General features: G+C 37.0%; 1 protein-coding gene across 19 annotated transcripts in view; it reads right to left on the bottom strand.

The window, feature by feature from the left end:
- Positions 1-24,880, bottom strand: part of ABCC9 (ATP binding cassette subfamily C member 9) — a 127,891-nt gene that overhangs the window by 15,746 nt on the left and 87,265 nt on the right. For all 19 annotated transcript variants that reach the window (XM_048216493.2, XM_048216507.2, XM_048216496.2 and 16 more), the window contains 7 exons: positions 22,509-22,738; positions 21,689-21,837; positions 21,405-21,474; positions 19,194-19,351; positions 15,195-15,287; positions 10,506-10,608; positions 325-426 (listed from right to left, as the gene is read on the bottom strand). In XM_048216493.2, the coding sequence (XP_048072450.1) occupies positions 325-426; positions 10,506-10,608; positions 15,195-15,287; positions 19,194-19,351; positions 21,405-21,474; positions 21,689-21,837; positions 22,509-22,738 (905 nt within the window). The remainder of the gene's footprint in view (positions 1-324; positions 427-10,505; positions 10,609-15,194; positions 15,288-19,193; positions 19,352-21,404; positions 21,475-21,688; positions 21,838-22,508; positions 22,739-24,880) is intronic.

A 24,880-nucleotide genomic window follows, 5' to 3' on the forward strand; every position in this document is an offset into this window, starting at 1 on the left:
CCCGTTTGCCCTTATCTCATTTATATTCGTATTCATTTTAGTTTCCCAAAATAGGTTGTGAACAACTTACGACAGGGATCTCAAACAGCCTTGGGAATCTCTCACCATAGATTCTGAGGAGTTTCTAAAAACCGATTCGCAGTATCAGGACTGAATCCATGCTGCCCGAAAATGCTGGGTTTGGGCCCCAATCTCCTATTATTTGTAAGAGGTCATTTTGTTGTGAATTTCAATCTGCTCCTCTTATGTCCATGAATAGTTGATAATAATTATGGAAGGTACCTCCAACACTACATGAAAAGAGATGTGTTCATCGATACCTACCGTAAGTGCGTACAGAAGACCCAAACCCACCAATCCAGAATTGGAAGAGCCGCTGATGGATGCAATAGAGGCAGTGAGGACAATGCAAGCTCCCAGATAATCCTAGAAAGGAGCGAGAAAAAGCATTACAAAAATTTCCTCAAGTTCTTAAACAAAAGAACCTAATCAATTTAGAGAGGTGATCACTAAGACAGTACACATAACTTCTTGTGTGTCCTGTTAAGTTTCTGAGGAAGGCTACCTAAGATATGGATGAATGCCGACTCACCATTTTAAGGCTGGAATGGGTGTAATTCAATGCTCTCATTGTATCCATGCAGAAACGGATTCAGAGAACTTAAATAACTTGCCAGAAATTCAGCTGCAATTTGTGGCCCAACCAGCATCAGCCATAGGGTTTCTTTTTCTCCTCCCCTTCCCCCCACCAGCCCTTTCTATTGCATTGTGTTGCCAGATAAGTAATTATTTGGGGACTTGATTTACTACCTTAAATTTCATGTGTGCTTATGTCTGGGTTGTGTGATCTATCTCCCTTGAGCAATATAATAAGGGCCCTGCAGAAATTTGCATCTGGATACCTTGTTGAGATTCATGTCTAAACTTTTTGTCAAATATCTGAGCTCAGAGTCTGGGACATTAAATCTCCAGATTCCACGTAAATAAGAATTAGGGTTGTATTTACTCATAAATGGGAAGTGTGGGACTGTCTTAGAGCATCTGAATTATCTATGGTCTATCAGTGATAAACTCTTTGGCGAAATTTAAAAAATTCATTGAGACCAGTCTTTAACTCAAATAAAAAAGAGGGCAGAGCTGTCCATTCTCTTTTCTTTCTTTTTTTTTTAGAAAAAAGATTTTATTTATTTATTTTAGAGAGAGAAAGACAGAGTGTGTGGAGGGGCAGAGGGAAAGGGAGAAAAAGAAAATCTTAAGCAAGGTCCATGTCCAACCGGGGCTCAATCTTATGACACTGAGATCATGACCTGAGAGCCGAAATCAAGACTCAGATGCTTAACGGACTCAGCCACCCAGACACTCCACATCTGTCCATTTTCAAACACTTCTTGCTTCCCCATTCACCAGCACTCTTAGGCACTGTTATGTCTTATCATTTGAAAAAAAATCTTAAAAACTTTTCATGCCGATGAGTCATATGTCCCAGAAGCAGGTAGCATTTCAGGCATGAGCACTTCTAGAACTATTTCAAGTCTCATTCACTTGTGACCTTTCTAGCTAGATATGTCTCTGATCCCTCAAAAAAAAAAAAAACCCAAAAAACAAAAAAAAAAACCCAACTAATTACTAGGTGATAAGACTTTAATGACGGTAATGGAGTGTTTAACATGCTGGAGTCAACAAATGAAGTTACTCAAATCAGCTCACATGTGCACATTCTTGCCTCTTTTTAGAGCAGATCCAAAGATCCAGCTTTTAAGGAGCAATCAATAATCCCAGCCTTGAAATCAGAGATCTGGGCTCAGATGCTGACTTTGCCAATTACCACACAAATAATTTAAACTGCTTTGAAACTAAGTTTCTTTGGAAAATAGAAATAATACCTAATTCAAAGACTTTGAAAGGACTAAAAAAAAAAAAAAAAAAAAAAAAGATTAAATACCCGTTAGATTTCACCACCTCCATGTACCAGGATGTCTTTTTTCCTCTGGATGATTTTCAAATCTTTGAAACAAGCTTAAAAGTTTATGTGCATCATAAAACATCAAAGGTTACAAAGAGGCACTAAAATTTAATTCCATAATGATTTCCATGATCTTTACAAAGAATAAAGAAAGAAATCATGCAGAGTTACTCTCTTGAGGCAGTAAATTCCCAAGAGGTAGTAAATACTCCTTGGATTGCTTCTTCCAGTTGGACCATGTGTTAACAACTTGTCACATCCCAATTAGGTAGTACTTCTTCTTTTTCCCTTTATTTGAAGCAACAACTACATGGGTGCATAATCTAACCAGTCTGGGCCACTCTTACATCTGACAAATGCCAACATGCTTCCCAAATACTTCTAAAATATTTACAGCAATATGAATTTTTCCTTCCAGCCCTCTGTGTAAAGTTAATACTTCTAAAGTTATGCCATAAATTTGTAATTTCTATATTATCTTTTCTAAAAAGACTCATAAAAAGTTTCTGTGATGAGTCCCAGAGAGTAAGTTAGTATCAGGAGATACTTGGAGCAAGGCCCTTCCTCCCAGCTTGATATAAAGAAATGCGCCATTCAGTTTCTGAGAAATTTCTGTGGGTAAGGTACACATTAAGGATTTGAAACAAGGCATATTTTTATTAATTTCTATTCAAGAAGAGCTTCATTCTTCATACTATCATATATATACGTTTGTTTCAAGATTTTTAAAAATTCCACTTAGTTAACATATAGTGGAATATTTCAGGAGTAGAATTTAGTGATTCATCACTTACATACAGCACCCAGTGCTCATCACAAGTGCCTTCCTTAATGTCCATCACCCATTTAGCCCATCCACCCATCCACCTCCCCTCCATCAATCCTCAGTTTGTTCTCTATAGTTAAAAGTCTGTTTTATGGTTTGCCTCTCTCTTTTTTCTTTCTTCCCCCATGTTCATCTGTTTCATTTCTTAAATCCCACATATGAATAAAATCATACGGTATTTATCTTTCTCTGATTTATTTTGCTTAGCATAATACTCTCTAGCTCCATCCACATCACTGCAAATGGCAAGATTTCCTTTTTTTTATGGATGAGTAATATTCCACTGTATATATATACCACGTCTTTATCCAATCATCAGTCAATGGACATTTGGGCACTTTCCACAATTTGGCTATTGTTGATAATGCTGCTATAAACATCGGGGTGCATGTGTTCCTTCAAATCAGTATTTTTGTATCCTTTGGGGAAATACTTGGTAGTGCAATTCCTGGATCATAAGTTAGTTCTATTTTTAACTTTGTGAGGAACCTCCATGCTGTTTTCCAGAGTGGCTGCACCAGTTTGCATTCCTACCAGCAGTGCAGGAGAGTTCCTTTTTTGCCACATCCTCGCCAACATCTGTTGTTTCCTGTGTTATTAATTTTAGCCATTCTGACAGGTGTGAGGTGGTATTTCATTGTCGTTTTGATTTGTTTTCACTGATGCCGAATGATGTTGACCATCTTTTCATGTGTCTGTTAGCCATCTGGATGTCTTCTTTGGAAAAATGTCTATTTATGTCTTCTGCCCATTTCTCAACTGGATTATAATTTTGGGGGGTATTGAATTTGATAAGTTCTTTATAGATTTTGGATACTAACCCTTTATCAGATATGTCATTTGCAAATATCTTCTCCCATTCTGAAGGTTGCCTTTTAGTTTTATTGATTGTTTCCTTCACTATGCAGAAGCTTTTTGTCTTGATGAAGTCCCAGTAGTTCATTTTTGCTTTTGGAGTATTTACTACCAAGAGGTTGATGCCTGGGTTCTCCTCTAGGATTTTGATGGTTTCTTGTCTTACATTTAGGTCTTTCAACTATTTTGAATTTGTTTTTGTGCATGATAAAGTGGTCCAGTTTCATTCTTCGGCATGTTGCTGTCCAACCTTTTGTTGAAGAGACTGTCTATTTTCCATTGGATATTTTTTCCAGCTTTGTTGAAGATTAGTTGACCATAATGTTGTGGTTCCATTTCTGGGTTTTTCTATTCTGTTCCATTGATCTAAGCATTGGTTTTTGTGCCAGTACCATACTGCCTTGATCACTAAAGCTTTGTAATATAATTTGAAGTCCAGAATTGTGATGCCTCCAGCTTTGCTTTTCTTTTTCAAAATTGCATACATTCTTTTAAAAGTATAACAGCAAAATAATCACTGAGTTTCAAAAAATGGAAATTAGACAGTAGGCCTAACGTAAACATTCTAAAGGAAATGCAAAACTTTATGCACTGAATCTGTCTCTTTTCTTCTCTTTTTCTCTCACCCCCCCCCATTAAATTGGCTATGGAATCTATATTTTATATTGGGGCCTAGATTCACTCATTATATAGATCTAATTGGTAGATTCAGTTAGATGATAATTTAAATTATTTTCTATTGAATTAAAATGGTAATTCTGGTAATAGATTGATAGCCTTATCCTGGCAATATTGCCAGCAAGAGAAGTGAAAACAGAAGAAGGGAGGGAAGGGAGAAGGTTGATGAGTAACTTTGAGCTAATATATATTTTCTGGCTCTCTTTCACATGGCTAATGTTTTTAAAACTACTTGAAAGGTTCTCAGTATGATCATTAGATACTGTTATTTTAATTATTAGTCCAGTATATAAAATATTCCAAAATTTATATATAAAGATAATATATATGTATATATCATATATATATATTTATATTTAATTTCAAGTTAGTTAAAATACAGTGCACTACTGGTTTCAGGAGCAGAATCCATCCAGTGATTCATCACCCACATACAATACTCAATGCTCATCCCAACAAGTGCCCTCCTTAATGCCCATCACTCATTTAATCCATCCCCCCACCAGCCACCTCCCCTCCAGCAACCCTCATTTTGTTCTCTATATTTAAGCGTCTATTATGGTTTGTTTACCTCTCTGTTTTTATCTGTTTTTTTTTTTTTGCTTTATTTTTTATTAAAGATAATGTATAGAGATAAATGTTTTTGACATCTTAGCAACAAGGCATAGCTTCTTGAAGTACATTTATAGCACATTTTCCAGTGGATAAACCCATTTTCAAAATCTAAGTCTACTAAATTCAAATAGATATGAGAGCTTAAAAGTCAGTATGTCTGCAGTTTAGTAGCTATAACAAAGTTATTTTATTTATTATAAAAATATTCATTTTTTTAATTTTTATTTTTTTATAAAAATTTTTTATTATGTTATGTTAGTCACTATACAGCACATCCCAAGTTTTTGATGTAAAGTTCCACGATTCATTACTTGCGTATAACACCCAGTGCTCATGCAATACGTGCCCTCCTTAATACCCATCACCAGCCTATCCTGATCCCCCATCTTTTTTTTTTAGAAAGTGCTATTCTTCTTGTCTTCTTGTTACACCAACTAGATATTTTCAGCTCACTCCTGGATTATTACCACTACTCAAAAATCTTTTTTCTAAAAAAAAAACAAAAACAACAACAACAACAAAAAAAAACAAAAAACCTTTTTTGTAATGAATTTGGTTGGAATGTTTTGGAAGCGTTTGATCAGAATTTTGCCCTGATCTGCATAAGAAAGGAAACTCCTTTGTGCACCATGTTTATCAAGAAGACTCATAGCAAAATCACTAAATTGCATTAACTTTGATAGTAAGAGCTTGTGTTAGCTCCCTATTTTTCACTTCCTTTACCATTTTTAAAAGATTTTATTTATTTATTTGTCACAGAGAGAGAGAGAAAGAGAGAGAGAGCACACACAAGCAGGGGGAGAGGCAGGCAGGGGAGAAGCAGGCCCCCCCCCCCCCAGCTGAAGACAGCCGCTCAACCCACTGAGCCACTTAGAAGTTTAATGAATTACAGAGTGATTCTATGCTTACACCTTCTTTCCTTTCTCTGCAAATATGCCAACAACAAAATGGTTTCAAGGCAATAAATTAAGAAAGGAGAAGCAGCTGGTCTGAATAACTCACACAAAGGAGAGCAAATACTTGGGGATCACTAGCAGTGTCCTTTCTATGCTTAGTCCTTAGACCTTCTAACCAATGAATTCAACGAAAGCACGCTTGTGAACAAAACGATATAATGGAATGAGAGATTCAATTTAGGAAACAGGAGCTACCGCATATGTGAACTGCCAGTTCTCAAAGAAGGCCCCACCGCCAGACATTGTATCTGGATAGTGATGAATTATAACCTCCATGGAGTTTGTGAATTCAACTCTCCCCCAGGGGAGAAGCCTTTGATTTCCAAGTCAAAAGAGAGGCCTCTTCTCAGATTCTTGGTGATTCAGTGACATGTATCCATCTATGGGATTTTAGTGAAAACCGTAATTTTCTATAAAAGACTTGCAAATAGTTAACAGCAACACAATCTCTTTCCTCACGTAGCCCTCGGAAGTACCAGTCTATGGTACCGCTGAGTATCTGGGAGCACATATCAGGGCTCCCAGTGACAAGATCAGTGCACACCTGTCTGTGGTGGAGTTACGAACACACAAAAAAGCTCTGTGCTGTTTCATAAAATCGACTCTTGTGCGAACTCACCCTGAAGGCTATTTTCATTTTAGCCTGTTGATTCTAAAGACTTTTTTTTTTTTTTTTTTGGCTTCCTGATGTGAATTTTCTTTTATCCTTTCACCACACAGCAAGACAAAGCCTTGGAAAGACAGCCTTTAGATAGAGTTACACAATTTTCGCAAATGGAAACACCGATGCCAAAGAACTGGAACTGTTTAGTGCAGAGGGCTGAAGAGAAAACGCCGTGCTGAACAAAAGAACGTAAGCAGCCTTCAAAGGTTCGGCTGTAGCGACAGGCTGCACACGATTGTGGCCACTTCACTTGGCACCCAGAGGAAAAACACTCCCCTCTCTGCCAGAGCAAGCCGGGTGGTCACAGTCTCGCTCCTTTTCCCACCAGCCAAATTACTTTATTCTTTTAGACTCTTGTCCTTTTTCGATGTGAGTGTATTGTGACCTTTATCTTTTTCCTAATTCGGAATGAATATGAAGTGACCGTGGTGGGCAGGGCTATGTCTTCCATAGGGAAAGCTGTTTACTCAGAGAAAGGGAATAACTTGTGATGATTTTAGCTGTTTCTTAACTTGACCAGGAAAAGAAACAAGAGCCATATATTTAAAATAAATCAGAGAATAAACAACAATCGGATGGGGCTCATGGATCTTCCGGAATCCCATGAGGAGTGTTTTTCTCTGGTTCCTCTTCCTTCCTTCTCCTTGAGGTTTTCTGTCCAGGGAATTCAGTGGCATTGCTTCCCAAAGCTCGAACTGAGAGTGAAGAGGAAGGGAAGCGAAAAATAGCCACAGAAAGCTATGAGAAGTTTTCTCTTTCTCTTCATGAAGGTGATGAGTCCATGAATTAGAGTTGGTGAAATCCCCAGATCTGCATCAGGAAATCCTACTTGCTTCTTCTGATTTATGCCCAATGCCTCAACCTTCCTTGTACCATTTTAGTTGTGTTTCTGCTCTGGGAACTCTAAGAATATTTGCTATAAGCAGATATTTTTGTTAACTGAGGAATATGGCAAAGACTAGAGAAAGGAGGGGTTGTGTTGATACTGTGGATAAGTAAGATCAGTGCAGACTCACTGGACCAAATAGAAGTTTTCATTACTTATTTTTCTAACGACTTACAAGGCAGAATATTTCCAGCTGTGGGGGGTCAGAGAACAGTTTACACCCTAGTCTCCAAGGTCCTGTATCTCAACATTCATGTTTCTGACACAAGATCCATTTATTTCAAACTGCAATTGTGTCTCCAGTGATGTGGACGTGTCCACAGGAGCTCAGTAGTAATGAGGTCATTTATATGTGTACAATTGGGAGAAGAGTTACTTCCTAATAGGAGTTACCTAGTTAACTTATTCAGTACCCTTACTGTGACATACGTTCTTGAATTACACACTTATATTTGAGTAAAGATTCTGTTATTCACATATTCTAAATAATATCCTGGTTCTAATGAACATTCTCAAAGTACTCAGAAGAAAGAAAGAGAGTGAATCTGACTAGTTTAAAGTTGGCTCATTGGGGTTGTTTAGAGGTGTGTGTGTGCGCGTGCGCGCACATATCCGCATAAACACACTGACACACAAAATTAGGCAAAGGAGAAAAATCATACACAAAAGACTTTGGACCTTGATTTCTGTCAGCAGAGATGCCTAGAATTTTGCATAAATCAACAAGTTCCTTACCAAACCTTACCTTTACCCATCAGAAACAGAAGCGAAAGATTCCTTTTTTTTTTTTTTTTGGTATTGGTTTTTAAGGGAGAGCTCTGGTAATGAGACTAGACAGGAATTCTTGGAAGGTTCGTAATACACAGCAAACAAAGACAAGACACACTAACAAATGTATTATCAAGGAACAGGATGGATGGCAGAGCCTGCCCTTCCTGTTTCAAACGTCAATATTTTCTTTAGGTCTCTACAGCTGGAACTAGAATTCTTTTACATTCGGGTTGGTCCGCTGCCTTTTCACATGGGGGTTAAAGTAACGAGCTGTGAGTCAAACTGAACTAAGCCATTCTGAATCTGGCCACGCTACCTCTCTAATTTCTCCTGACCTCCCCTTTCTTGGCAGTCTGAAGGCTCTAATATCTTGTCTTTTGGCTATGAAAGCAGAACATATGGTTTGCTTGAAGATTCTTGTTAAACACTTGTCCATTAACCTGACAGTAGGAAGTGCTAAAGAGCAGAAACAGGAGTCAAGTCAGACTTTCACCTCAAGTCCAAAGCAAACACACTTGCCCCTAAAAAACCTGCCTGATCTCCAAGTTCAGAAAAATCAAATAACAAAGGTAGCCACTGACATTTTCTCTTATGATTTCGGGACATTCTTTCATAAAGCTACTTCGTGATTAGTTCTGTTTTTCAGATGTGATTGGGTTTTTTTTTTTCTTCCTTAGAGAAAACAAATTTAAACAAACAAATAGAAGCTTAAAACAAGGAATTGGGGTCTGGAGAGGATCTAGGAATAATGTCTTAGTTTTGGTATAAATCCCAAGCAACACTTCATCCGCCTTTATGCTATCTATAGGTAATTCAGGAGACATTTTGCCTTGCCCACAGCAAGCTGGAAGGAATTTCTTATCAACAACCAATGCTTCTATCTAAAATTTGTAAAATATAATTGTGTTGTGTCACTGAATAATTTCTACATTGTAACTAATAGAGTGGAAGAGGATCTCTGTAAACCAGGGGGAAATCATGTCAACTAAAGCTCACAGGGGCGTCCAAGAATCCATATCAACTTGTATCCAGCCATCAACAACTCAGATTATAACTTGGGCTCCTTCATTTCCATCTCATCAAATTTCTTTTACTATCTGCCTTCTTTGGTCTGTTGAGTTTTAAAAGCCTGAATATACTAGGGATGCTTAATTAGCAGACATGATATCCTTATAATAGTACAGATAAACTTCCTTTGCCTTTTGACAAATGGATAGATAATTATTTTATTTTTATGTTTTTGAAGATTTTGTTTATTTATTTGAGAGAGAGAGCACTAATGGGGTGGAGGGGGGAGGCAGAAGGGGAGGGAGAAGCAGATCCCCTGCTGGGCAGGGAGCCTGATGCAGGCCTCGATTCCAGGACCCCAAGATCCCCTGACCTGAGCTGAAGGCAGGTGGTTTATGGACGGAGCCACTCAGGATCCCCAATAGATAATTTTTTTTTTTAATTACAGACATCTCATCATCACCACCAAAGTAGATTATTTATAGTAGAGATTGTGCACACCGGTCAGCAAACTACATCTCCTTCCCTTCTGGGACTTGTGTCCCATCCGTCTCCTGGTTCATACTCCAGCTGGTTGGCTTATGAACCACTTACCACAGCAGGTGCTGTTTCCATTCACTTATTTATTCATCCATTCATTCAAAAGACATTTGTTGAGTGCACCTGCTAATCGGTGAACTAGGGGACTTATATTATTATTTTTCATCCTAATATCCCCATGAAGTACCTATTATTATTCCTATTTTACTGATGAGGAACAGACTCAAATTAAGTTGCTAGATCAAGTCTGTGTGATGCCAAAGCATGTGCCTGATCCCCTCCTTCATAAGGCTAAGAAGAAGGCAACTGATGATTAATTGTGGTTTTTTATGTTTTGTGCTAATGTGATCCTCCACTGGCTTAAAACATAGAAAGTCACCATCTCTTCCAGGCCTGTCCTGCTCAGTGAAGGAAACGAGTACATCTGTTCACTTGTCAAATTTGCTCTTTTGAAAAAAAAAAATGAAGTTATACAAACATTTGCCATTCCATTAACTTATGTAATCTAGAGACTAATGAACACAAAATGAATTTTTGCTTTTTGGGCTATTTGTCTTGCCATTAGCTAAAACATTATGACAAATTTCATCTGTAACATAAACAAACCTGAGCTATTTTAATGCCCGGAAAAAGTGAAGTTAGTGTGAATCTCGGTGCAAGACTAATTTTTACAACTGTCTCCCTCTTTGCATCAGCCCCCTTTTTTGTTTGGTTTCCATTTCGAAATCATGAAATGAACGTACCGTTCTGACCTCCAGCCATCTGTTGGCTGCGGAGAGAAATAAGTAGGCAATGTTGTTTGTGTCCGTCAGTTCCAGCATACGTTGCTTAAATCTGGTTTCATGCCTGCAGAAAACAAAACTATTATCATCCTAGCCACACAACGGGAGAAATAATAAGAAACAGTCACACTTACTACTACACTATTTACTCAACATAGTGACAAACGGATGGGATGAAATGACTAGTAAATGGACTCCTACTTCAAAATAAAGGCCAGCTGCTACTGCTCTGATGCACGCTTACTGGAGAGGGTGTGGTCCGGGGTTTCTTCTTTCTCAGACCCCTGCTATGAAAAGGAAGCTTTCTGATGACAAAGTCCTATTAAGGATCACTTCATAAATTTCCACATAATTTTGCGGCCACAAAAACAAGGCATGGCCTATGTTGCAAGGGCCTTACAAAAACCAGAGTAAGTTGTACAGAAATGCAATATGCTCTACCTACTTTTTATTACACTTTTTACTTTTCCAAATAACACAGTTAGAGGTGGGTGGGAGGTGCTGGACAAGGACCAGGGAAGACAGGAAACTATGCGTGTGTAACAGGCAAATATACACTTTTAAATTTCTCCTCCTGCTGGCGTTTCTGGGAACCAAAGAAGGAAACTGAGTGGAAAGAAGTAGAGGATGGGGGTTCTTGGAAGCGGCAGATGTTCTTGTTAGATGAGATATCTGATGCTCAAGGTTCTAAAATATTTGTAAGTATGGTCACTGCATGGTAGGAGCTCTCAGTCTATGGTACTTACAGGATTTTATGACAAATACAGTTTAGATATTGATCCCTGGCCAAATTAAATTCATTCTTGGAAATCAACATCATCGGACCAAATTTTGGGTAATCCATGTTATAAATGAAACTTCTAATAAGAATCTTATCCATCTGAACATGTGAGCTACTTTTTCACGTTACATGGTGATAAATCTTTCTAAATAACAAAAATAGTCTCTCCATTTTTCAGTTATTTTCCCTGAACAAAAGAACAATGGAAAGCTGGATAATATAATCAAAATAACTGATTTGAACATTGGAGGAAATGCCAAATCAAAATGTGGTCTATTCCCTCCCCATGGCTGTGACTGTTCTTATATGGACCGGCTGTCTGCACATTATGTTCGTAAGGAATAGCCAAGTTTCATTTGACAGCCCAGCAATGATTCCTGTTTGATAAAAGACTGCCCCAAGTTTCCCCAAATCTTCAAATCAATTTGCAAAACTTTATATTAAACCATCACTATGTCAAATGCATGAAGAAGTCCTGGGTGGGGCGTTCACTTGGCCCACAAAGCCTTCCATACAGGCCAATATAAAGCAGATACTTGATATCTGTCCAATCCATCTGATCATTCCAATATGCCAAACCAGATAAATCAGATAACTGAGTCAGACAACATCTGATCTACAATAATCAAAGGATTTGGCAATCAGAGCCAAATAATTACCTCACTTTGAGTTATGAGTTTGCAGCCTTGACTTAAATGCCATGTATAGGAGGACCTACACTGAAAAGCAACACACTCGAGTGGGGCTGAGCAGTCCCAGGAACATGGCTATCTCATTCTGGGATGGCCCTTTAGAAATGAAGAGAGTGAATAAGGAAGAGGAGGATGGCCCACAGGATTAGAGGATTTACTGCAATAATGGATATGAACTGTAAAGAGATATATATCCACATAAGGACCAATCTTTATGTATTTGCAGTGTTAGGGAGATTTTCAGCCATTCATTCAGAAACATTTAGCAAGCACTAACTCTACATGATATATATATATATACACACACACACAAGATGTACCCTCTGCCTTTGAGGAGCCCAGTCTTTAGGGAAGGAGGGAAACATGGTGTTAACAAGAAAGGACCATGCAACACAGAAGCTGGTTATAACAGCCCTGTGTACAACATGCTACTTGAATATAAAGAAAGGGGGTGATTTGCACAGGGAATGAGGTGGAGGATGGGGAGAGAAGGAGGATTAAGCAAAGTGTCATGGAGGACTGGGAGGATGATCCCAGTGAAGTTTTAAAGGATGAGCTAAATTTTTCAGGTGAACAAGGGAAGACAAAGCATTGGAAGCAGTAGGAAGAACGTGAGCAACAGCACAGAAATGAGAAAACTCATCACGTTCAGGGGCTCGAGACAGGGTTCTCTCCCTAGAGGACAGTGGTAACGGGGAGATCAGAGGTGGGGCCCATTGGATCAAAGCCACTGGGCCACTTTTGAGATAAACATCAAGCACTTTTTCTGACAAAATGCTTTGTCTGGGACACTTCTTACTCTTCATTTAGTTTTGGGATATTGTTTCAGATACACTCTTAAAGAGTTTGTAAATGGAATTGGCAACGGTCTGAAGCAGCAGCGAGAGGGGAGGGGTGGAAATGCAGTGAACATTCTTTCTGTGTGTTTCTATTTGGCAAGAAACCTTCTGTTTTCCTAATGGAAACTTTGACACACTCAGTCTGTATCTTTTCATCCACATCCAGCTCATCTTCTGAACATTCTTAGACCTTTATTCTGTTGGACCAAAAAAAAAAAAAAAAAAGGAAAGGTCACTGAAATCTCAGTCTAATTTAACTGTGATACTTTCGTGGTAAACTACTTGAGGGAGTTCACTGCCGCATGTGAGTACACCACGAACCCTGAATGCAGGGGAGGAAAAGCAGCCTAATCAGTAAATACTAACTTTCCAAAAGAGCTGAAGACTCTGGGGACTCTGGGTAGCCTGAAAGAAAGGAAGAAATGGATGGAAAAGAACATGTTTGATTCTTGACCAAAAGCACCAAATGTAAAGACTCTAGAATTTTAATCATGGCAGCACGACTGTCTCCACATTTTAAAACTTCCTTTGGTTTAAAAATGCTGATATTTGTGGTACTTAATATTTAGTTTAGAAATGAATGCTGGACGATGTAAATCTGGATGAATATGACGCAGATACTTCTCCATAAAAAGTTGGGTTGTCTTTTGTTTCTTCCAATCATAATTCAAGTCTTAAAGGTTTAACACATAGTATTTTGTTCTTCTTACAACTACCTAGACTTTTCCTCAAGTAAAATTAGGAGTAGTCATGCTAAATTCTGTCCATTTGTTTAGCAAAGAAGGTGAATGAAAAGCCTAAACCTTGACTCTTGGTCAAATTCCTCTGTCATTCTAAACCATTATTTCCTTTAAGACAATTTACCTGATTCCAGTCCCCATCACTCTTAGAAAATAACTTCACCTTGTTCAGGGAGACAACAGAGCAGAGGCTGTTACATGTTGAACCCATCAACGTCTTGCTGTTCTATCAACCAGCTTGCCTGAATCCAGCCACTCTTTGCACCCCACCTGCCATGTTATCCTATCTGTTTTCTCTGTGGTATTTATCTGGGATGGAAGTGGCAGGCCATGTCTTTGTACTCACATCAAAGGTAGTACCTAGCATATGTTCAATACTCAAATATATTGACTTGAAAGGACTTATTTGGTGAAAAACGGAATCTTTAACATGATAGACTTATGAGTACCACTGGTTGGCTTCTATCGGGATACAAATTTGTCTTACTATTATCATTTGATGTCAATAAATAGTTTTGCCAATAAGAGGCACTCTGATGGGAAAACACACCATTATAGAAAGTCTGAATCTTCATGATGAAGTCTATGTAGAAATTCTGTGATACATATTGTTAATGGTTATATCTCTATATTCTACTTTTTTTTTTAAGATTTTATTTATTTGACACAGAGAGAGACAGCCAGTGAAAAGGGTACACAGCAGGGGAGTGGGAGAGAAAGAAGCAGGCTCCCAGCAGAGGAGCCCGATGTGGGACTCGATCCCGGAATGCCAGGATCACACCCTGAGCCGAAGGCAGACGCTTAACTACTGCGCTACCTAGGCACCCCTCTATATTCTACTTTTTGACTCAAGTTTATATATATAATAATATAAATATTTCTTAGGTTAGAAAAAGCTCTAATTGAAATCACTACATATTTGCATTTAGGGTTCCAAGAAGACATTATACTTTAAGATGTCAATTTTCAAGATTAAATGAAATGCTCAGTCGTGCCACCTTCTCTTCTGAGTTTATTTAACACGGAAAATAGGGCCAGATAATTTTCTGAGTGTTAAGTAAACATTCTTGATCAAAAGCTTGGGTTCTTACTGTTTACCAGTAATAACTGAAGAAAACTGATTAAATCCTAAAATAACTTGATATAGAAGTATTTATTTTATTTTATTTTTAGTAGTGTTTCTTTTATTATTATTAATATACTTATTTTAACTTGTTTATTGCATGCTTCTTTGCTAATCACTGTGGTTAGTGCTTTCCATACATTTGTCAATTAGCCCAATGACCCTAAGATGCAAAGCTGATTTCTCCGTTTCACAGTTAAGGAAACTGAAGCTAGGGAATTGACAAACCCAGTCTACATTACACAGTTAGTATCTTCCCAATATGGCGTTCATTCTTTCTTTATTCTTGTTAAAATTTCAGAGGATTAGACTAACTCTGAACATCTATTGCCATCTTTTTCTCTCTTCTAGTTTAGAACACTGCCGTACCCACACAGTGGACAACCAAAAAATGGTAGCAATTACCAGTTATTAGCAGATAGACTTGTTGATAATGTAATTGCCTAATCAGCAAAATGAAAATATGTTTGCTCACCTAAATGCCCGAATGGTGGTGAGTCCTTCAGCTGTTTCTGAGAAGTGGCAAAGCAGAGGGAGCTGGGTACTATCATCAAGTTCCTGGAGATCCCTAGAACAGAGAGAAGTGCAAAATTAACTTCATATGCATTCGGGTTCAGAGGCTACTATGTCCATCCTAAGTTAGGGTTTTTACTTGTCATTGTCACTAATTTCTTCTAGAACTCAGTTAACAAAAACCTCAACAACTTATAATTTAAAGAGGAAGAGAAAGATGAGTACATAATGAATTTTGGTTCAGGCCAAGTATATACTGTGTTGTAAAGAAAACTACTTGCTTTGTGTAACAACTATAATAAACTGCTATGGGGACACAGAGGAATGGATGATTAACTCATACCTAGGAGATGGGTAATATTTTTTTGAGCAGGTAGAATTTAGGCTAAATCTTAAGCTTTGAGGAGGGCTTCAATAAAACAGACAAGAAGTGCATTCCAGCTATGGGAATAAGAGCAAACACAGCAGACTAATGAACCTGGTGGGTTCAATCTGGCTGGTGCCCAGAATCCTTTGCGAGGGCTGAAGTGGGGAAAGGCTGTATCAAGGAGAGGTGGGACTAGGTGGTGGAGGATCCTGGGGGGCTTGGACAAAATCACTGAAGATCAGAAATAAAATGATCAGGCTATGCTTAAGCAACATGACTTGGGAGGCTATAAAGGATGCAAGAGAGTGAGTTAGTATAGTCCAACAGATTTTTTTAAAGTTCTGAATTGCTGGGATGCCAGTGAGATTTAAAACAGGGGAAGGATTGTGAGGTAGTCTTCCAAAAGTAGGCTTCTAAACTGCAACAATTAATGAATCGTAGCAGGGCGAATAAGAGAAAAGAGTAAAATATGGCTTTGCTGTTTCTCGCTTAGCAGACTTGACAAATGACCATATTATTTATCAGGATGGGGGACAGAGAATAAAGGAATTTGAAGAAAAAGACAATGAGTCTGCCCTTAGCCACAATGAGTTTGAATCCTTGCCTCCATGCTTCACAGAACTTTTTCTCATAGGTCCTCCAAGAAACATTATATATATATACATATATATACATATATATATATATATATATATATATATATATATATATTATATTATCCAATGAATGTTTGGTGGGCCATCATCTGAATCATCCTTTTCATAAAGATGCACACTACTGATGATAACACTTCCTTAAGCCACATAAGCTAGCATTTCTAGAAGAAAGGCTAAGAGTTATACCATATGTTTCAAAACAGCCCTTTTTTCTTTTCAGTCTTTTTTTCTGCCATTTTTTAGGTTTTTGGGGCTGAGGATTTAGAGTTGCAGCATCAATATTCACCTTCCAGAGTCAACTGAATTATACTGTTACATAATCTTTAACAATTAACTTGGGCCATTCTGGGCTGCCTGTGTAGTGCCACAGAAAATGCAAATCCCTTTTGAGTTTCTACAATGGATTTGTCCACTTTAGAAACTGCAGATGAGGAGACAGAAAGAAAGAGGGAAGGGAAAGAAAGAGGGGAGGAGGAAAGTGAATATGAAGGAATGTGAGTAGTTTGCTACTTTAAACATAAAACTAAGTGGCTATTTGTCAATTTGACCAAGTAACAGGTGGTCACTACACTTGAGGTTTGTAATGAAGGGAAAAAATTAGGAAGGAGAAACCTTTGTTTATAGGACTGTATTTTGTGAAACCAAAAAGGTGAGGGTACAGCTTGACCTTGTATTCTTGTAAGTAGGAAACACTTCCTTGCAGAGCTAACCACACATAAGGTCTTTAATTTCAGAGATTCCAAATTCCATGACATTTCCTGTCTCCCACTTTAATTCCTTTTGGTGTTTACAAAACAGTCTGTTAAGTTGCCTGAGCTTTTCAATATGAGTGAGTCCTGCAGAGCCTCAACATCTAGAAAGGTTTTGGGTTTTTTAAGATTTTTTATTTATTTGTTTGACAGAGAGAGAGAGCACAAGTAGGCAGAGTGTCAGGCAGAGGGAGAGGGAGAAGCAGCCTCCCCACTGAGCAAGGAGCCCAATGAGATACAGGGTCCATCTCAGGACTCCAGGATCATGACCTGAGCATAAGGCAGACGCTTAAGACTGAGCCACCCAGGCGCCCCAAGAAAGGGTTTTTTGTCCGTGAAATTTAATGTCACGTGATCATATTGTTCACTCTCGAAGAATTTCAAATAAGAATGGTTGATAATCCATTATCAGTGTTCATTCTTTAACAGTGATCATCTCCATGCAGTGTCTGGGTAGCGCAGTCAGTTAAGCATCTGATGCTTGGTTTCAGCTCAGGTCCTGATCTCAGGGTCCCAAGATTGAGCCTCACATGGGGCTCTGCACTCAGCGTGGAATCTGTTTGAGATTCTCTCTCCCTCTGCCCCTTCCACTCATTCTCTCTCTCTCTAAAATAAATAAATATATCTCTTTTAAAAAAGATCGTCTTCATATTTTAGTCACTACCAATGCTAATAACAGATTGTTCTTTCTTATAATGAACAAAATTCTCAATTCCATTTATTTATTTATTTATTTATTTATTTATTTATTTGATGTGCAATTCCAATTTATAATGGACTAGGAATATTTGTCTGGGCTTTGCACTCAATATGTATTGCAAAGGGGCAAAAATAGGCCCAAATGAGTATGTGACTGAAGTAAGACATGACCGTAATATTTAGTGGTAAGAAGACAAGGATAGATTTGGAAAAACAGAAATGAATAACTGAACTTCTTGCCCCTCCAGCAAGCAGCAATAACACCAGAAGAAATGAAAGACTGAACTCATGACTAACTTCTCCCTTTTGGTCTTATTTTGCTACAAGAAAAGCAGACGAGGCTGGGAATGAAAAACATTCTAGATTTAATACAGATCTCTAACATTTGAAGGACCCTAAATCATAGCCAAAATGGAGAAACAACCACATTTTTTAAATTTAAAAAAATGTTATATGATATATTGAGAGGTTCCCAACTACAATCTTGGCTTTTCTTGTTACCTTCCCCAATTTTTCATCATTTTCCTTGCACTCAAGTCCTATTAAATATTCTCAGTTTACTGAATAAACTCAGTATCTACCTTCTTATTCCAGCACTTAATCCACACCCAAGGATTACCTTATCTATGTTTTATTTTCCACAGATACTAAGTTTTTTCAGAACAGGTTCTTGTCAGGTGGATCTCTTCACCTGCCACGTGGCTCACACAATTATTTTCAACACAGTAATGCTTACTGAGTGCTTGTTGCAACAAAGTGATTATTGCAATGATATAAAATTTACTGTACTATTTATAGCAAGGCTTCAAAGCTAAACTGGAAATTTTAAAACAATTGGTACTACATTTCATTTAAGTACAGTACATCTCAGCAAATGATAAATCTTATATTAATAGAAGAATGTAAGATTCATGGCTACTTTCATTTATATTTGGCTGGGTACTCAAGTACGTGTTAAATGATCCAATCTGGAAAGTTCTAATCTCTCAGAGTTACAGCTCTTCTATCAAACATTCAAGATTATCTACTTTTCTAATCATCACTCTGGCTTATCTCTTTAACCTTTTTAAATTCTTCTAGATTTTTACAGAATGCGTTTTAACATTTTACAATATTTTATCTTTTCTCCCCACTTGTGGAATAGAACAACATGAATTACTTACCCTTTGGAACTGTGTTTGGTTTTACAAGTTTTCTGTCAATGTCATGTTCAGAAAAAGGACGATAGCATGAAAAATCTGGCACAGTTTGTGGACTCAAAACTCAACATGTCAATCCACATGTTAATATATGTCCAAGGCTTAGACAACCAATTACAGAAACAATTATAATAGAGCTCCAAATGAAATATAATATAGGTTTTATCATGTTAAAAATAGGTTGCATTTCCAAATTCCATACCTAATCTTGAAAAACACTACAGCAAATCTGGATCACAGCAAATCAAATGTATAGGCTTTTGAAAATGAATAGAACTTGGTTTTACTTACTTAGACGCCACTCGAAAGTATTTCTGGATAAAATAAAAGGCGACCCCAAGAGGCACAAGAGCGACCAGGAACACAGGGGTGGCATATGAAATCATGCCAATGGCAGACAGGCACAGAAGTGTTGAGCGAGTTAGAGATTCCAAAGTTGGAGGGATGTGCTATTAAGAAGGTAGTTTGAAAGGAAAATATTTTAGCTCAAAGAAAATATTCGTTACAATGAAATAAAATATTCACTTTGTATTCATGTTAAGTTATATAATTAGCTCTTAAAGTAGTATATGAACATTTTCATTGTAAGCAAGCCTTCACTCCTTCAACTTCACTCACTTTCCTTAGTTCAGTATTTTACTCATCTATCTACCTATCTACTTATCATTGGTCAGTCTGTCAGTCTATTTATCTTGGGGATTTTATGGATTTTATGGTACTATACTATAAATCTTATTCGCCCATGTGTTCTTGATTTATTTTACTGAACAAGATAGACTATAAATCTTCCCATGTTACAATATACAAATCTCTCTCCTTTTTTTAATGGCTGCATACTATTAAAAACATAGTTAACTATTCCTCTTCTGTGAGACAGATACATTAATTTTCTGTATTTTGCTTGCTCATATCCTTTACATGTTTTTGATTGGATTATTTATCTTCCTTGTTGATTTTTAGATGCTCTTTATAGATTATGGATGTTTTCCTCTTGCTTTACATATGTTGCCAGCTTTTCTCCCAGTTACTCTATTATATTTTAAATTTGACTTTGATGCTTTTAACTCAACAGAAGTTTAAAATTTTATATAGTCATTTCCGTTGGCTTTTTTCCTTATTCAGAGTTTTGTGTCTTACTTAATTCCTACCCCAAAATTCTAAAATTACTCTCCCACATTTTATAGTGTTATGTTTTTATATGGCTATCTTTATTCCATATGTATTTGCTTTGTATTTTATGGGTAGTTAATTGTTCCAACATCCTTCATTGAAAAAATAATCATTTCTTACTGATTCCAGATACCACACTTATCCTGTGTTAAATCTCTCCATATGCTTGTGTTTCTGAGTTCTCCATTTTGTTCTTTTGATCTACTTGTTTTCTGTGATCACCAGAGTGTTTTATTTTTATAATGTTTTCTAGGTATCTGATAGGGGAATTCTCTATATACACAGGATTTTTAGGATTTCCAGGATTGTTGTATCTCTTTTCTTCTTATTTGGTTCTCTCTCTTTTTGTTTTTGTTATCATTATGAATAGAATTTATTTTTCACTTAATTTTTAATTGGAGTGGAGAAAGTTACTGAATTTTATATCCTATATCTTATGCAGATACTCTTCCGAACTTTCTAGCTGGTGTTTTATTATGCTAATTGTCTTGGACTTTCTAGGTGACAAATATATCATCTTCCAAATAAGGACTGTTTTGTCTTTTCTTTTCCCATACGTATTCCTTATGAAGTGTTTTGGATGCAGTGTGACTAACACCAAAGAAAACATCAAAATTTTTCAGTATACTTTTTACTTAATTGAATGCATTAAGCATTCTTTTCCTAAACTGAGGGTAATTTGGTATTCTGAAGGTAATTCCGAAAAGTCAGAAAAGACAAGTGCTGGAATTGATGGATTCTTTTGTCAATCATCCTAAGGGGTCTGTTCTTGGAGTGATCCAATTTTAGAGTTTTAGGACTTTAATTTCAGGACAAAATTCTAGAGGCTGAGGGATCTAAAACTAAACTGGGCATCCCTGGAATATTTTCTGAAATATCACACCATCTAAAGCTTTTTTTATTAAAGAGCCAATCTAGTTGAAATAAAGGACATCTAAGACAGCTTGGCATTCTATCCTTTGCTTCTGAGAGACACTCTGGATCAATACTAAACTTTTAAGAATTTTGCTGTGAATGGAGATACAACATTGATCAAAATGATTCCTTTCTATAATAAAAAATTAAATATTAGTTTATTCCTTGCTATTTCCCTTTATTTCCTGCTGATTCTCTAAGCATCCTCTTCTACATGCATGAATTATTTCAAATTAAGATTTTCCTTTAAGTTTTTATTCTAGAAATTAGTTATGCATATAAGATTGATAAGTATGTATATAGGCTTGAAGTTTTAGGAATCCTCGTTGTTAATAGGAATCATGGTTTATCTTAAATGTTATTTAGCTTATACTGAAAAAAATTGTTTCTGAACTTGGAAGTAACCCAGGCACTTACCTGATCAATGATATTTGTATCAGCTGAGAAGCGATTGAGAATCAGTCCCAGGGGGGTGGTATCGAAGAATCTAGGCAATAAACAGATTGGAATGTATGATAATACTAAACTATCTGGAACCTGAGCACTGCTAATGGACATCTTAGAGTCAGGAAAAGGAGAAGATTGTTATTTATTTGCTAAAAGGCTAAACACATTCTCTAAAGTTTCACATTTCGCTTAAATTTAAAGATGCATGTCTTTATGATTTTGTGTGGAGGAGTAAAAAATAATTACTTTTTTACCTTATTGGTCCAAGAATTATCTTATTGAGGAGATTGTGGTGAAGGTTTTTGGCAGCTGTGAGACCCATCCATTCTACAGTGAGAGATGTAACAAGGCAGAGGAAAATGCCTGCTCCACAAAGTATGCTAAATCCAGCCACATAGTAGGTCTAAAAAGCAACCCAAACCAAAAAACCCACATATGAAATTATCAGTTTTTTCTTACTAGAACACAAAATGATTCAAAGTCAGACAGTATTTTCAACTTCATTATCTTGCATCAATTTAGATAGTTGAAGGAGTCCAGTTTTTGGACACTAAAGACAGTACCCCACCATGTTCCTACTTGTTTCCTTCACTCTCTTCCAAGGTTTGCCTAAGGGCAGATGAAGCATTAGAGTCTGTTTTCAGGTTTGAAATATTCTTGGCTTTCTACACCGTAGAGCTCATCTTTCCTATCCCTAATCTCAGAATGACCAGCCAACACATTGGCGTCAGTAGTCAAAATCAATACCACCAAAACAGTAACAACAAATTACACACACACACACACACACACACACACACACACACACACTATCATGGGCATATACTTCCTTTGAATCCAAATCCAAACATTATCTTTAAATGTCTCTTATGATAAGCTTTAAAACACAAAAGCAATCCTAATAGATTCCATTTTGACAGGTTGTTCCATTTCAGGTCGTATTCTAATTAACTTACTGAATCATTACAAAAATCCTATGACATTTGGACTACTAACATTAAACTAAATAAAAGAGCATCACTGTTAATCTCAACATTTATTTCCTTGATGATTTGAAAACAGAATTCACTCTACCTGATCAGCTTTTCCACTATTGTTTATACTGCCCTCCGAAGTCCATGTGGCCAGCCAGTAGTCTATGGCCACAATGACTGAATGTTTCAAAAGCTTAGAGAAGATCATCAGGAAGAGCAAGAAGAATCCCCCAGAAGTAAGGTATCGCCAGCAGGTTTTCCATGGCATTTTGGTCCTGAGCCTCATTACAGTGGACATATTATCATCCTCATCTTCCTCCTCTTCTTCTTCTGCATGTAAAATATTAGTTTAAGCTTTCCTCAGTCAACAGGTAGATAAAATTTGTATTATCTCACAAAAAAGCATGTAAAAATCTCCCTCAGATTTATAGAAATACAAGTGTTAGTTTTAGAAATTTTAAATGCTTTTAGCAGGGAAAAACCTTATTTAAAAAATTGGTGAAAAGTGAATGAATGAGTGAGCAAAACAATAAGCAACATCTATGTCTGGATGAGATCATTTGCCAATTTATTACACATCAAATTGACAGGAAGTGTAGACTAGAAGTTTACAAAGTTATCAAAAGAACCAAGTTGCCAATAAAACCACAGGTCTGGCCTCTAAACACTTACAATTTTTTGAACTCTATATTTCTGTATTTGTAAAACTTCACCAGAAGGAAATAGGCTCTGAAATTTGTGGATTGCCCAAGAGGGCATAATCTTTGCTCTCTATGGTCCGTTTTAGATGTGGTCATGGAGGAGAATGAGCAAGAAGAAACCTTCCAGAGAGCAAAGGCAGAGGACAGAGGACAATAGTCAAGGAGTTCCTCTCAGATGTTTAAACCATCTGGAAACTCCAAGATGGTTATCCTAAGAACATACTCCATTATGAAGATGGAATTTCGGCATTTCCTCACCAGCAAAATTTGACTGTGTGGTCTGGAGACTGTCGTGCGTTTCCCATCCCTTCCTTTTCCAAGACCATTTTCATTACAGTTATCTTGTTACATATTCCACTACTATATATTGCGCAGGTTGTGGGTAGGAAAGATAGATGACTTTGATTTACAGGTTATCAGACCACAGAGATCTAAATATGGATACTATGGGAAAACTGAACATCACCAAAGATCCTAGTATTTCGAACTGGATGCGGTAAATGAACATACCTCAGATAATCTGTCCTTTGGTAAGGGTAGGTTCCATGTGTGAACAGGATTAGAAATCTGCATGATGAAAGAGCTAGATACTTATGGACTACTAGCTGTCTCCACAACATCCATTCTTTGTTTCCATATTAACTGAAATTTCAACTTGCCTATGGCTGCCCAGCTAAAGACAAGATTTCGTCCTTCTCCCAGTACCTCATCTGTCCATGTAATGAATTGGCCAATTGTAAAGAGTTAGGAACAGTATGTGCAACTACTTCCTGTCTTCCCTTCCTGGTGGCTAGAACAGACATAGTGACTAGGACCAGGAATAGCAACCTAGTGGGAAATAAATAGTAGCATACTGGGCTCTTTAATATGCATTATGTCATCTTATTCTGTAAGAAAGTAGTACTACCTTATTTTATGCCTGAGAGAGTGGATTAACACAACAAGCCCAGGGTAGAGTATCCAGCCATATACTCACCACTGAAACAGTGGAAAGTGTAACTGGGGATGACTCCACTTTTAGAGTGCATTAAAACTAACTGGTTTTAAATTCCAAAGGCTGATGTCTGTTTACAGCACCAGACATCTTTAAAAATATTTTTAAATCTGAGGACCTGAAGTGTGAAATCTATTCATTCATTTGTTCCTTCGTTCATTCTCTCAATGAGTATTTATTGAAATGCTGAATAGTTATCATCTGAAATATAAAGGTAGCACAATTTGGTTCTTTGGCTTGAAATTACAATTTTCTCTCTTTCTTAATTGGCTTGTAGAAATGCAGTCTTAAGCAAAAACTACATAAGAAACATGAAGTACAGTGCATTTACCCTACAGACTTAAATGAGATTTATCTTACAAACTTCTTGGCAACAAATGTCAAGGCAATGTAATTATTTCATCTTATTCCTCAATTTTCCAAGAAATCTTTTTTTTCTGTACTATACCTTATTAGATCCGGAAAACTGAAACATAACAAATGGCTTTTGTGGAATTCTCTTATTCTTCATTGCTGTATCGTCATGAAAATTCCATGAGGACTTACTGAATGATTCAAGTATAAATATTTCAAAACAGTATTTTCTTCATATTCCCCATTTATTGCTTATTTCTGAAGGACTGGCATTTTATTAATAACTTGATTTGGTCATTCTACTAGAACTTTCCAATTTATATGAATGAAGGTCTAGAGCTATTTAGCTCTTTTCTTCCTGCAAAGTGGCTTCTTATTCTTCAAGGGCACACTCGTGCATTAGTTGCCAAGGTAAAACAATCA

Source organism: Ursus arctos, unplaced genomic scaffold (genome assembly GCF_023065955.2).
Source record: "Ursus arctos isolate Adak ecotype North America unplaced genomic scaffold, UrsArc2.0 scaffold_26, whole genome shotgun sequence".
Taxonomy (NCBI): domain Eukaryota; kingdom Metazoa; phylum Chordata; class Mammalia; order Carnivora; family Ursidae; genus Ursus; species Ursus arctos.